This window comes from Pantherophis guttatus, chromosome 2, assembly GCF_059756535.1.
Source record: "Pantherophis guttatus breed Tessera chromosome 2, ASM5975653v1, whole genome shotgun sequence".
Lineage (NCBI taxonomy): Eukaryota > Metazoa > Chordata > Lepidosauria > Squamata > Colubridae > Pantherophis > Pantherophis guttatus.
In genome coordinates this window covers 100,075,852-100,089,431 of record NC_142064.1, presented here as the reverse complement: position 1 = coordinate 100,089,431, position 13,580 = coordinate 100,075,852, and the positions used below count along the sequence as shown (strand labels likewise).

The 13,580-nt window shown below is 38.5% G+C and overlaps 1 protein-coding gene across 2 annotated transcripts; it reads left to right on the top strand.

Annotated features, from left to right (window-relative positions):
• The first annotated feature begins 379 nt into the window (after positions 1–379).
• LOC117661768 (cationic trypsin-3-like) lies at positions 380–12,235 on the top strand. 2 transcript variants are annotated; one of them, XM_087886457.1, is made up of 6 exons: positions 380–404; positions 8,043–8,060; positions 10,253–10,418; positions 10,743–10,996; positions 11,384–11,520; positions 12,010–12,235. In XM_087886457.1, exons 1-6 carry the CDS (start codon positions 380–382, stop codon positions 12,157–12,159), a joined length of 750 nt encoding a protein of 249 aa, XP_087742583.1. In that variant the 3' UTR covers positions 12,160–12,235. The 2 variants fall into 2 exon arrangements, with proteins under 2 accessions (XP_087742583.1, XP_034266785.1); XM_034410894.3 differs by lacking the exon at positions 380–404 and having other exon boundaries at positions 8,021–8,060.
• Positions 12,236–13,580: the final 1,345 nt, after the last annotated feature.

Below are 13,580 nucleotides of genomic sequence, written 5' to 3'. Positions count from 1 at the left end.
TGGTAAACCACTTCCCAAAAAACTTGCCAAGAAAGACTAGTTCAGGTAGCCACCATGAATCAAAAATGACTGAAGACACATTTTTTTTAAAAAAGCTTATAATAAATCCATCTATTGTTTCTTTGGGAAGCAATGGTTTGAACTAAGAATCTCATGATTTGTAAATGGAAATTGCCAAGAACTGTGAAGGAAGGGTAGGCAATTCCCACCCTTATTTCTTCCAAAAAGACAGAAAGTTCTTTAACAGTTACTTGAGGCAGACAGGGAACAGTGAGCAAAGGCATCTCTAAATGCCCCAGGAACAAACTGAAATTTTCCTTGTCAAAAGTGCCATATATTCTTGGGCCTGATCAGAAAAAAAGATGTATTGCCACTATATATGCATAGCCTTTGGCTGCTTAGAAGTAGGATTTTAAAGCAATATAAATTCAATAAATAAAATAAAATAAATAAATAAAATAAAGCAGAAGAATGAGTGGCATGAAGGACGTCCAAGCATTGCCACCTAAATGCTGACAATAGTCCTGACCCTAATCAGGCTATTCTGAATACTGCCATAGTGGTCTCTCTAAGCACAGAAGGGAATGCAAATGTTTAGCATCAAAACACTTGAATGACAGATAATACAAAGTCCCTGTTTTAGGTAGGTATAGCATAACAATTAGAAATCTGTTTGCTTGTTTGTTTTTCTGGTCAATTCACAGAATAGCTCAAGCCTTCCACCCTTCCAAGGTTGGTAAAATGAGGAACCAAATTGTTAGAGGCAATAGGCAAATAATGCTTCTATATTGTAAACCACCCAGAGAGCGCCATCTAAATTCTATTGCTATTGCTATATCTTTGGCAAAACTACAACTCACTTCTAAGGCTCTGACTTGGAAAACTCTCGTTTCAGCTTGGAATTGTGGAAGACTACCAATGGTCCTAATTCAGTCATAAATAGAGTTAAATGTATTCTTTTTTTTAATTTTTATTTTATTTTAATACAAACAATCCATCTTCCATTAAACAGTGTGTCATCTGGGTACAAACGTCTTGTGCAATAAGAAGTATAATTTACAGCCATATTCATTGTTTATCTATTTGTAACCTAATATTGATATACATTGCGTGTCTAATACTGTACCAATTATTTTCATAACTTATTTCTATATTTCACTAATCTACTTTTATTTCTAACTTTCATATTTATTCTCTAGCCATCGGTAAAATAGTTCCCATACATTATAATATTCAGTTTGTTCCTTCTCTTTAATTGCAAGTGTTAACTTATTCATTTCTGCAAATTCTAATATTTTCCTAATCACATTCTCATCTGTACGAATCTCTTCACTTTTCCAGTTTTGTGCAAATACAATCCTAGCTGCAGTTATTACGTGTATAATCAAATATACATTCTCTTTACTATAAGTTTCTGGTAAAATCCCCAAAAGAACTATTTCGAATTTCAGATCAATATGTTGTTGTATCATCTTCTCCAACCACGTATGTATTTTTGTCCAGTATTTTTTAGCTTCTGTGCATTTCCACCACATATGATAATACGACCCAGGTGTCTGGTGACATTTCCAGCACTTAGCTGATTTGTCTTCAAACATCTTTGCCAGTCTTGCTGGTGGAAAATGCCATCTATAAAACATGTTATACAAGTTTTCTTTATATGCAGTTGACATTGTAGAATTAGATGTATTCTTGTGCCTTCTTTTAACTTTGTAATCTGTTTAGCGTGCTGTGACTGGGGCAGGACTGACATTTTGCAAATTAAAAAATAAATAAATGGTTAACTTCCCGAAGCTGAAATGTGGATCAACTGAAAATAGGAGTAGAGAAATCTATGAGTAAAACCATCATTCAGAAGCAACCAGTGCTTTGCTTCAATCCTGTGAAGATGGATGAGGTTGGATCTGTGTACAGGAATGCAATCTATGTGACACAGACCAGTAATGAAATAGCGCGAGGTAGTTTGTGTACAGCTGGGAGACCTGGAGCTCTCACTGTGTCCCACCAACTGCACAGAAATATACTGCAGGCTTTGCGGCCTCTTCCGGAGGGATGATAAGGGAAGAATGAGTCACTGCTCTTCTGGTGATCTCATATGTCTTGATTTCCTTCCTTGTATCACTTTCAGCTACCGAGTATCCAATAAGCTGGAACTGCTTCTTTCCAGCATTCCTGTCCTGCCGATACCAAAAAACCATGATGTAGCTGCTATCATCATAATCGCAGGTGATATTTGTCCGGATTCCCTCTTGGATGATTTTGAAGCGTTCTTTTTGGGTCACTATAATAGTATGGCAAAGACCTGCATAGACTGGAGGAGAAAACAAGATCCGCCTCAGGAACACACACATGGTCATCCCTCAAATCCAAAGGAGCTGATTTTCTTCAAATGTTTTGTCTCTTCAGGAGAAACAACCACTTCTTTCTCACATTTTTTAATATTAAGCATTAACTTATATAACACAAAGAAAGGCTTACAAATTTAAAGGGAGATTCTGGGGGAGCTTACCCGAGCCACTATTTCTTTCACTCTATTGGATGTATCTTATTTGAGATATTCCTCTCATTGATATCTCTCTTTTTTAAAAAGAAATCTGTCATAGCATTAGTGTTGTATGCTCCTTTTTAGAGCTATGAATATCCCAGAGTACAGCTAACCATCCCAAGAGAGACATTCTTACCTGCCAACAGTTTCAAGCCAAAGGTCTCCCACCAGATAGTTTCCATTGCAAGAGGATATCACTGGATGAATCTGCCCCTGAATCTTGAAACACAGGAAGCTCCCTTGAGGTTTGGTGGGAGGAGCGGCTTCTGAGCCTGTCCAGCCAATGAAGAAACAATGCAGAGTCCTGCAAAGACAAAGGAACTCTATTCAGACTGTAGAATCAAATGGATGAATTAATTCATCAAGTTTAAAAGGATATGGTCAATCAAATGTGGTGAAATCATTTATCACAAGGCAAAAAGGCAAAGTGTTCTGTTCTGATTGTTCTAGTAATTCACTGGTCTTTAACTTTTTAATTTTTATTTGCTGGGTTTTAGAGTTGTAATTGAAAAGCTTAGGCTCATTGCTTTTTTTAAGTATATTTCAAATGCCCTTTGTGCTTGCAGACAAGCGAGCTTCCAGCTATTCAATCACTTTCCAATTATGAGCTCCTTGAGTGATAATGAAATTAATTATTTTCCCCGTCTATCTTTAATCTCATATACTGACTACTAGCATTGCAGTATTGACTACTGCAATGCTCTCTACATGGGGCTGCCCTTGAAGACCACTCGGAGGCTTCAGCTGGTACAGAATGCGGCCACGTGGGTAGTGATGGGAGTGTCCCGACACTCCCATGTTACACCTCTCCTGCGCGACTTGCATTGGTTGCCGGTTGCCCTCCAGGTAAGATTCAAGGTGCTGGTGATCACCTATAAAGCCCTATATGGCTTAGGCCCGGGATACTTGGCGGACCATCTGCAGCCAGCAACAGCTTCCCATCGCCCGGTGCATTCTCACAGGGAGGGCCTACTCAGGGTGCCGTTGGCCAGACAGTATCGGCTGACGACCCCCAGGGAGAGCGCTTTCTCTGTAGGCGCACCCACCCTTTGGAATCAACTCCCTCTGGAGCTCCGGGTGGCCCCCGACCTTCACTCCTTCCGCCATGGGCTGAAAACATGGCTATTTCATCCAGCCGGCCTGGACTGATGGGGTTTTTAATAGAACTTAATTGGGTTTTATTGGATTTTTTGTCAATTTTATCATGGACTTTGTTTTTAACTGTCTGCTTGTTTGTTTATTGTTGTGAGCCGCTCTGAGTCCTGTGGAGATAGGGCGGCATATAAATCCAATTAAATAAATAAATAAATAAATACTGTAATTAATAAGGTTACGTCTGTTTCTTTTTATAAAATTTAGACAAATTCTTATAATCCTCCCCACAAAAGAAGCATACATACATGTATGCATATGTGCCCACACAAACACAAAGTCTCTCCCACACCTCTTTTTGCAGAGAATAAAGAGTTTTTAAAATAGACTAAGCCAGCTTTGGCAGATCTGTGGGTTGCCTGTTCTGAATCAATATGTCTTGATAATTGTCTGGTGAATGCCGGTTTGGTGTTAAGGCACCAGGCTAGAAACTGGGAGATTGTGAGTTCTAGTCCTGCCTTAGGGGTAAAACCACCTGGTTGACCTTGGGCCAGTCTGTCTCTCTCAACCTTAGGAAGGAGGCAATGGCAAACCACTTCTGAAATCTTGCCAAGGAAACTGCAGGGACTAGCTCAGGCAGTCCCCAGGAGTCAACACTGATTTGAAGTGTGTGTGTGTGTATATGTGTGTGTGCGGCCATTGTTCATGTGGTTTACTTGGCAACATGAATTTTGCTTAATGGATATGTTAGTGCCAAAAAATATACTTCCAGGATTTCTGAGGATCCCCAAAATGTCATGTGCTCCTGCAGTGGGGTTTAAAATGAGAAATGTAATGGGGAGGAGAGGGAAAATAACTTCCCTATTTTGGTTGTTTAAATACTTTCTCCTTCCTTATTGGGTCAGTGAGAGATTTTCAGTGGTGTAGATGCCCGTTTGGGGAAGAAAGGATATCTGAGGGGGGGAAAGTATTGAGTTCTATGAATATCTTATCTCCAAGAACTATCATTGGCTTGCTCCCTTCCCACATCTAATGTATAAACATATCCATCTTAAACAAGAGCAGTGGTAGGGTGCATTGAAAGGAGAATCCCTCTGTCTGATATCAGCTTTTTCTGTATTCACAGAGACAGAGATCTGAGTTAAACTGTAGCCTTGGAATACCCTACTAAATAACAAAAGATTGCAGTGATGATTTTTGAAGAAGTTTCCATATAGCAAGGTGATATGATTCACACCACTTCAACTGATCCCATGACAATATTACGGGGAGTCTGCAGACATCAGGACTGGTCTTTGTGTCATGCTATTTTATCCTTGGGGGGGTGGGGGAAGAAATGCCATTTTAAAACAACAAATGCCACTTTTAAAACAGCAACGTATCATAGGATTGTACTTTGAGGGCTCCCTTGAAGGGAATTCTTGCCTTATGCTGCCCCCTGCTTCTAGCTCCTGTTCTAGCATCATAACAGATGCTTGGTTCTAAGAAAGATGCTCAAATGCAAAATTGCTGATAGGACAAGCTTTACAGGTCACAGGGAGCTGGAGAGTAACAGAAATGTGTAAGCATGGACTGCAGGATATTTAAGATTTTTTTAAGGCATGCGTATTATATGCATAATATTGCTCATTATGTATTAAGTCCTAGAAGAATTTCCTCTCAAATCGTCTGATTTTTTTCATGGAGCACATTGGAAGGGGAGGGGGAACTGCATGCACCAGATGAGAGGCAAAACATTAGGAACTTTTGTGAAGCATGGGGAGAGTTTTTGCAACTGGTGTAATGAGGTACTTTATTATTGGCCATTTTTAAATGATTTCAAATGAATACCGCTCTGCTGACAGTTGTCTTTGCTGAACGTTTGACCAGAAAGTACAAACACTGATTGGCTGACCATCTTCTGTGGCAAATATTAAATGTAGCCAAGCTTATCATCATGTGTGCTACTTCAGTGACAACCATAGTGGAGACTTGAGAAGGTCAGGATCTGTCCAGCTCCTAAGGGCTAGTTTTTGCAACTGTGGGCATGTTCTGTACTTTCCAGGCCCTGCCAATTTGCCTGTCTGGCCATTTTTGTTTCTGCTGCTGGAGGATGGATGTGATACCAGAAGAGAAGTAGCAGCACCAAGATTGTTGAAGCTAAAGGTAGATCAGGACATCTCTAGAGCCTTACTCTCCCAAGTGGAAAAAAATCACCCCAACTGACAGGCCACTTTGGACAAGACCTAGTCTACTGCTTTTTCTCACAACCTTGGTCCTATTCTAGTGAAGTGTCCTAATGGTCAGAGCGGTGTCTAGAATAAAATGTTCCTGACTGAGAATTATATTTCACTCTAAGCCAGCTCAGAAATACACTGGCAGCCGCTTACAAAGTATTCAGTCTGAAGTTAATGAAATAAATATTTGCCAATTTGTTCTTTTTTTTTCCCTATCTCTCAGGTGTTAACAGTACTACTGTATTCAATTTTTTTATTTTATTTTTTTATTTTTATTTTTTATTTGATTTATATGCCGTCCTTCTCCGGAGACTCAGGGCGGCTTACAATGCGTTAAGCAATAGCCTTCATACTTTTGTATATTTATACAAAGTCAGCTTATTGCCCCCACAAACTGGGTCCTCGATTTACCTACCTTAGAAAGGATGGAAGGCTGAGTCAACCTTGAGCCTGGCGAGATTCGAACTTACAGTAATTGCCGACAGCTGGTGTTAATCACAATGCTATCAGTCTGCTGAGTCACCAGGCCCTTACTTTTAGACTTACTTTTAGACCTTGCAGACTTTTTAATGCCTTATTTCTTTTCAGAATGGATTTTGAAGTTTCAAGAATTGTTGTTTTCTGACTGAAAAATTCTTCTATGTTAGCATTATACCATTTCTGTAAACTATCTATACTCATTTAACCAGAGATATGTCCAAAATCAGCAATTTGGTTAATTCTAGTTTCTTGGCACTCTGCTGATGGAAACATTTCCAGTTTCTGTTATTAACTAAAATTAAATGAGCATTCTCAATATACTGTTTCACCCACATTCTGCTCCCCATCAATTGAGCAGTGTCATCCAGCACAACCCAGGAAGCTTTGAAATGATAATGCCCCAGAGATCTTCATGCCTTCTACCCCAATGACACTCAGGAACCTACCAAAGATCTAACGGTTCTTCTGGGCTTTAGGCAGAATGATGGCTCAGCCCATCATTTGAAGGATTTATTTATGTTATAAATTCACTTTCAGGCTGTTTGTGATTTCTTACTCTTTTCTTACTTTTAATTATAATCCATTCAGAGCAGTGGTGGGTTTCAAACTTTTTTACTACTGGTTCTGTGGGTGTGGCTTGGTGGGCGTGGCATGGCTTGGTGGGTGTGGCTTGGTGGGCGTGGCAGGGGAAGGATACTGTAAAATCTCCATTCCCACCCCATTCCAAGGGAAGGATACTGCAAAATCTCCATTCTCTCCCCAATCCAGGGGAAGGTTACTGCAAAATCCCCATTTCCTCCCGATCAGCTGGGACTTGGAAGGCAGAGAACAGATGGGACGGGGCCAGTCAGAATTTTTACTACCGGTTCTCCGAACTACTCAAAATTTCCACTACTGGTTCTCCAGAACTGGTCAGAACCTGCTGAAACCCACCTCTGATTCAGAGTCATTAGGACCATGTGGCCTATGTGTGCAAAAATATGTATGTGTGCAAAAATAAAGGAAACATTAAAGCAAATAAAATGAATTTTGATTACTCAAAAAGAATATTTTTGAAGCTTAATAGCATCTATTCATAAGAATGTTCTTGGAGAGTAGATTTTTTTCAGTTTTTGCAAGTCAGTTGGAGTTTAAAGTAATTATATTCACAGAACCCATTTCATTTTCATTTAAATTAAATCAAGTTGAGTTTTTATCTTGGGCTAATTAACTTTTAGCTATTTGAGCTCAATACACCATTCAAAGTCTGAAGACAATCTTCACCATTAAAAAAAATAATGTTTTGGTATTTTTGCAAAAAAGGTGGATACATTTATGCATAAAATAAACATCACATGTATATCTTATGAGAGCAATAACATCTCTACAAAAAAAATTTCCACTTTCATAGAAAAAATATAACTGCAAGAAAGCTAAAGATAGAATCTTTATCATTCAGTATGATAAACGTATTTCCCCAGTATTTATCTGAGAACAGCAATATTAAATTGTTAATAAGGGGGAAACTCATGTGAACTCCATCTTTCCTTTCCACCTGTTATTGTTGAGATCCAAGTAACAAACTTTATATGTTCCATTGTGTATTTTTCCTTTTGATTACGTCCTTGGAGCAAAGATAATATTGACCCCACAAAATAAATATGTGCAGCAGCTCCTCTGGTCTTCCACTCTGAGGAAGAAAGGCAATATGAAGTTCATTTGGCTGGTAGCATTCTTGGGAGCAGCTGGTAAGTCAATGATTTCTTCATGTATTTTCAAGTAGATCTTGGAGTCCTAGTGGACAACCATTTAGACATGACCCAGCACTGTGTAGCAGCTGCCGAAAAAGCCAACGCAGTTCTGGGCTGCATAAACAGAGGGATAGAATCAAGATCATGTGAAGTGTTAATACCACTGTATAATGCCTTGGTAAGGCCACACTTGGAATATTGCATTCAGTTTTGGTCGCCACGATGTAAAAGAAGATGTTGAGATTCTAGAAAGAGTGCAGAGAAGAGCAACAAAGATGATTAGGGGACTGGAGGCTAAAACATATGAAAACGGTTGCAGGAACTGAGTATGCCTAGTTTAATGAAAAGAAGGACTAGGGGAGACATGATAGCAGTGTTCCAATATCTCAGGGATTGCCACAAAGAAGAGGGAGTCAAACTATTCTTCAAAGCACCTGAAGGTAGAACAAGAAGCAATGTGTGGAAACTAACCAAAGAGAGAAGCAACTTAGAACTAAGGAGACATTTCCTGATAGTTAGAATAATTAAGAAGTGGAACAACTTGTCTGCAGAAGTTGTGAATGCTCCAACACTGGAAATTTTTAAGAAGATGTTGGATAACCATTTGTCTGAAGTGGTGTTGGGTTTCCTGCCTGGGCAGGGCGTTGGACTAGAAGACCTCCAAGGTCCCTTCCAACTCCTAAAGATTCTTAGGTTCACTAGTTTGCTAGCTCAAGTTCTAGAAATAGAAATAGAGAAATAGAATGTTATTCTATTTCTCTATTTCTATTTCTAGAACTTGAGCTAGCAAACTAGTGAACCTAAGGATCTTTTTATCAGTTTAGCTCTGAATTTGTAAAGTGGGACTCCCAAGCCACCAAAATTAATCTATAGAAGTGTTTCTATACTGAAGGATGTATGGATTGAAACTCCCAGAATTCCCAATTCAGCATGCTAGCTGGGGAATTCTGAATGTTGAAGTCCATACATTTTAAGGTTGCCAAAGTTGTAAAATACTAGACTAAAAATTAGACAAAGATTATTCATTTTAAATTAGATATGTTTAACAATGACATAGCCAAGAAACTTTCTTGATGCTTTCTTGGCATTTCATCTGAAGCCAACAAATTATAATCCATAGTGCCTGGCCTGAGGTAACTTATTCCCAGGTATAATAGCAAGTCAAGGAAGAGTTGTAGCCAGGAAAAACTTAGAGCAGGCAACAGACTTTAGACAAACGTTAGGATCCCCCATTCCTCAAATATTCTACCCATTTATTGAAACAGAATCATATCCATTCCATATACTTGCATAATACAAAAGGTCCAATAAAAAAGGAAAGCTATTCAAAGGGACCTTGGCTCAGGGTTCACTTCTCCTTGTCCTGCTCACTGTTCAGGGCAAATTATGTGTAGTAGAAGGTAAACAACAAACCTGAAGGCAAAAAGGTGCTTCAGAAGGTACAAGTGGCTCATGCATAGTATCTGTCTATAACTCCTGAAGCCAGATACATCTTTTCCTAGGATTGTATAATTCTGAGAAAAACTGCAGAATCACTGGAGACCACCCACCAAAGAATATCCCAAACTTGCATTCTAGTTCATTAATATCTTTTCATAGAAGAGTAGAAATCACTCCAAAAAAAAGGGGAAAGAAGACATTTTGAGATGAGGTGGAAACCTATGGACCAAGAAATAAGAATTAGAATAGAATAGAATAGAATAGAATAGAATAGAATAGAATAGAATAGAATAGAATAGAATAGAATTTTTTATTGGCCAAGTGTGATTGGACACACAAGGAATTTGTCTTGATGCATATGCTCTCAGTGTACATAAAAGAAAAGATACGTTCATCAAGAATCATAAGGTACAACACTTAATGATAGACATAGGGCAGGAATTCAACTGCCATGAAGACTAGGGGCATTTCTGGGTTCTGTGATGGAAGTCGGCAGAGAGATAGAGCGAATGTAGATTACTATTAGATAATTTCCTTTTTTATTGTTTCCTATATCCATCTCTCCTTCCTCCCTTCTGACCTCCCTTCTCATATGATTTCCTACTGGCTAACTAGCCATCCATCACTTGCCTGAATGGGATGAAGATCCCATCATATGGACCCTTCAAAGTATGCCAAAAATGTTGTGAATCCCTTTGGTTCCTGTTTCACCCACTATGAAATCTTCTGTAAATATTTTCATTATCCAGTTGCCTTCCCCATTGATGATGAAGACGATGACAAGATTGTGGGGGGCTATACCTGTCAAAAGCATTCTGCTCCCTATCAGGTCTCCCTGAATGTTGGATACCATTTCTGTGGTGGCTCCATCATAAACAGACAATGGATTGTTTCAGCTGCTCACTGCTATCAATCGTAAGTAATCATCTATTGTTATTTTATTTAGGACATTCCCATTGTGCTGAAATATTTACTTCTATCGGTAAATTTAATAAAGGATATAAATACATTCTTCTATATTTAGGTATGGGTGCACACAAATGTATAGAAGTGTTCATTGCTTACCCACTTCTGGAAGCTAACATGCAATTGTGTCCATCAATTTCTGGATTCAGCCATTCTGGGCAGCAGGATACTCTTGTGAACGACAATATTAGTGGGTCTTGTCTTATAGCATGTTAAAATAGGTTGGGAGAAAATAGATAATGATCAAAATGTCTATTTCTTGTTTTGATTCAGCCGAATCCAAGTGAGACTTGGGGAACACAGTTTGAACAAAAACGATGGTTCAGAGCAATACATTGATTCAATCAAAATCATTCGTCATCCCTCATTCAATGCCAGAACTTTGGACAATGACATCATGCTCATCAAACTATCAAAACAAGCCAGTCTCAATTCCTATGTTTCAGCAGTGCGCCTACCAAGCAGCTGTCCATCCACTGGAGCAAAATGTTTAGTCTCAGGCTGGGGCAACACCCTCAGCAGTGGCAGTGAGTCTTCTTCATGTTCTTTGATCAAGATAGAGTCATCTGTGATCATGTTCAGTTAGTTTATTGAGAAAAGCCAACGATTACAGAGGGTAAATTGCTAATAAAAAAAAAATTCTGGCTTTCATTTCCTGCCATTTCCTTTATAAATCAGACCATGCCATGTAAAACAATGTACGCCAATTAAATACACAGAACTTGCCTTAAATCCAGGATCTGGTCAACTGAAAGATTTTTGCAATGAAGCAGAAGATGATTGGCATGCTTAGGGCAACAATTTTAAAGAAGGAGGGGGAGCTTCATTTCTGTCATTGGGCTGTTCAAACATTCTAGGGAAAGTCTAATATCTATTTCTGGAAATGAATACAGTTTCTTTGATCTTTCACACAGCACGCTATCCAGACCTCCTACAGTGCCTGAATGTCCCTGTACTTTCTCAGAGTCAGTGCATTAACTCTTATCCAGGGAAAATCACCAACAATATGTTTTGTGCAGGATACGTGGAAGGTGGAAAAGACTCTTGTCAGGTAAATAATTTCCCTTTTCCCCATTTTGTATCATATATTTTAGATGGTGCTCAAAACATATCCCAACGTATAAATTAAATTCATAGCTGGCTGGTGTTTAAGCCTGAGGATATAATAGAGAAGTGGGTAGTTGGAGAGAGATACCTATATTCAGGAGCTGTTTCTGCGACCTCTGTGGTCTTCAGTTGCCTGCTTTTAATGAATAACATACAACATCAGTCATGTCATCTCCAGCTCTTATTAGGTTATGAACTATATGTTGGATCTGACTTCTCTTTTGGGAAGCTCTTACCAGTTAGATGGAGCATTGCTGGGATTTTCATCCCATCCTGGAAACAATTATGACATCTGATATAGAAGAGTATTAAATCAATTCTATTGGAAGACTTTTTTTTTTTACCTTCTGCAATCTATTCCTTGCCTTCATCCACCAGAATCTGATATAATGCAAATTATATTTCCTCACTCAATATCTTGCTTCTTTCCCAGGGAGACTCTGGTGGTCCAGTTGTCTGCAATGGAGTACTCCAAGGAGTTGTCTCTTGGGGCGAGGGATGTGCTCTGAGAGGCAAGCCTGGTGTCTACACTAGAGTTTGCAACTATGTTTCTTGGATTCAGAAAGTCATCAGTTCCAACTGATCTGCACGTCCTGTCTGGAAAGCTCCCTTTTCACAGCCATAACTAACACTTCACAGACTGAGAAGAGAGAGATTAAAGCTGCAAAAATAAAATCTAAATTGTGCAATGACAAGCCTGGTGATTGGTCTCTTTCTTTCTTTCTGTCTGTCTTTATATATATATATATTTATTTTTTTAAGACAAACAAACATTTAATACATCAGTCATCCCTTCCCTGTGACATCTTGGTGTTATCTTCCAAAATTCTTCTTCTTCTTCCATAAGTGTCTTCTATTTTGATCTTCATCCAAGCCATTATAACAATTCATTGCTAAAACAATATTCTAGTCATCAAGTTTTTATACATAATTATAAAATTAATCAGTTATATCTCTTTTCCAATCAACGATAAAAATAATTCCATATCTTGAAATATTCTAATTCTTCCCAATTGGTATCTTTCTTTGATGGTGAGGAAAGGTCTTGGCCTTTAAACTAGATGAGTTTTAATTCTTTTCAATGATCACATTCAAAATTAGTGAAATGATGATGGAAGCTATGAAAACCTGGATGAATCAGTACTTAGATAGAAATCTGTTCCATCTAAGGTATACGCTAGAGTGTGATTCTGAAAAAAGTCACAGAAGAATGCAAGTTGACAATGTCATTGTCATACAATGTTGCACTTCACAACCGCATTGCTAAGAGACAGAAATTCGAGTCCTAATTACCATCATGAAGCAAGAACTGATTGTATTTCAGGATCAGATTGCAGTTCTAAGTAGTTTTATTGTCTTGTAACAGTGTCCTATTCTGGAGATGAAGGAACCAAACAATGTTTGTGTTCACAAAGTTGGGATTCTGTTCAGGATGAAGATGTATTGTGTTATGTACATCTTTAAAATCAGTTGATTCATGTAAAAGGTGTAGTGTAATTACCCTTTGACATTTGTGCATGCAAATCACTGAAGAAGAATCTACCTGGTTCACAAATATTCGCACAGGACACTACTGAATTGGAGAAGAAAATTGATCCATCCTTAGTTGCCCCTTTGATCTCGCAGTGACAATTTTATCTGGAATTCTAAACTAGTTATTAGTAGGAGCCAAAAACAGCATGATGGTACATAATCCAACTAATATAATTAGGTTTAATACAAATATAGTTCATATGTCCCACCATCTTGACTCATCCTACGCATCTGGGGGGGGAGGCACATCCATTAAACAATGTCATCTTGTTGGATCCCAGAATTGTAACTTTCTTTTGGCAGTCTTTCACCCTACAGGGTAGTCACCTTCTTAATTGGAAGCACTGTAACACATCTGGAGGGTACCAGAGTGGAGGAGAGTGCTTTAAACTCTTTGCTTTTATATCCATCTTCCAAATAACATTCTACCATGTGTTTGTAACTTGTCATTCATAATAGTCAAAATTCTAT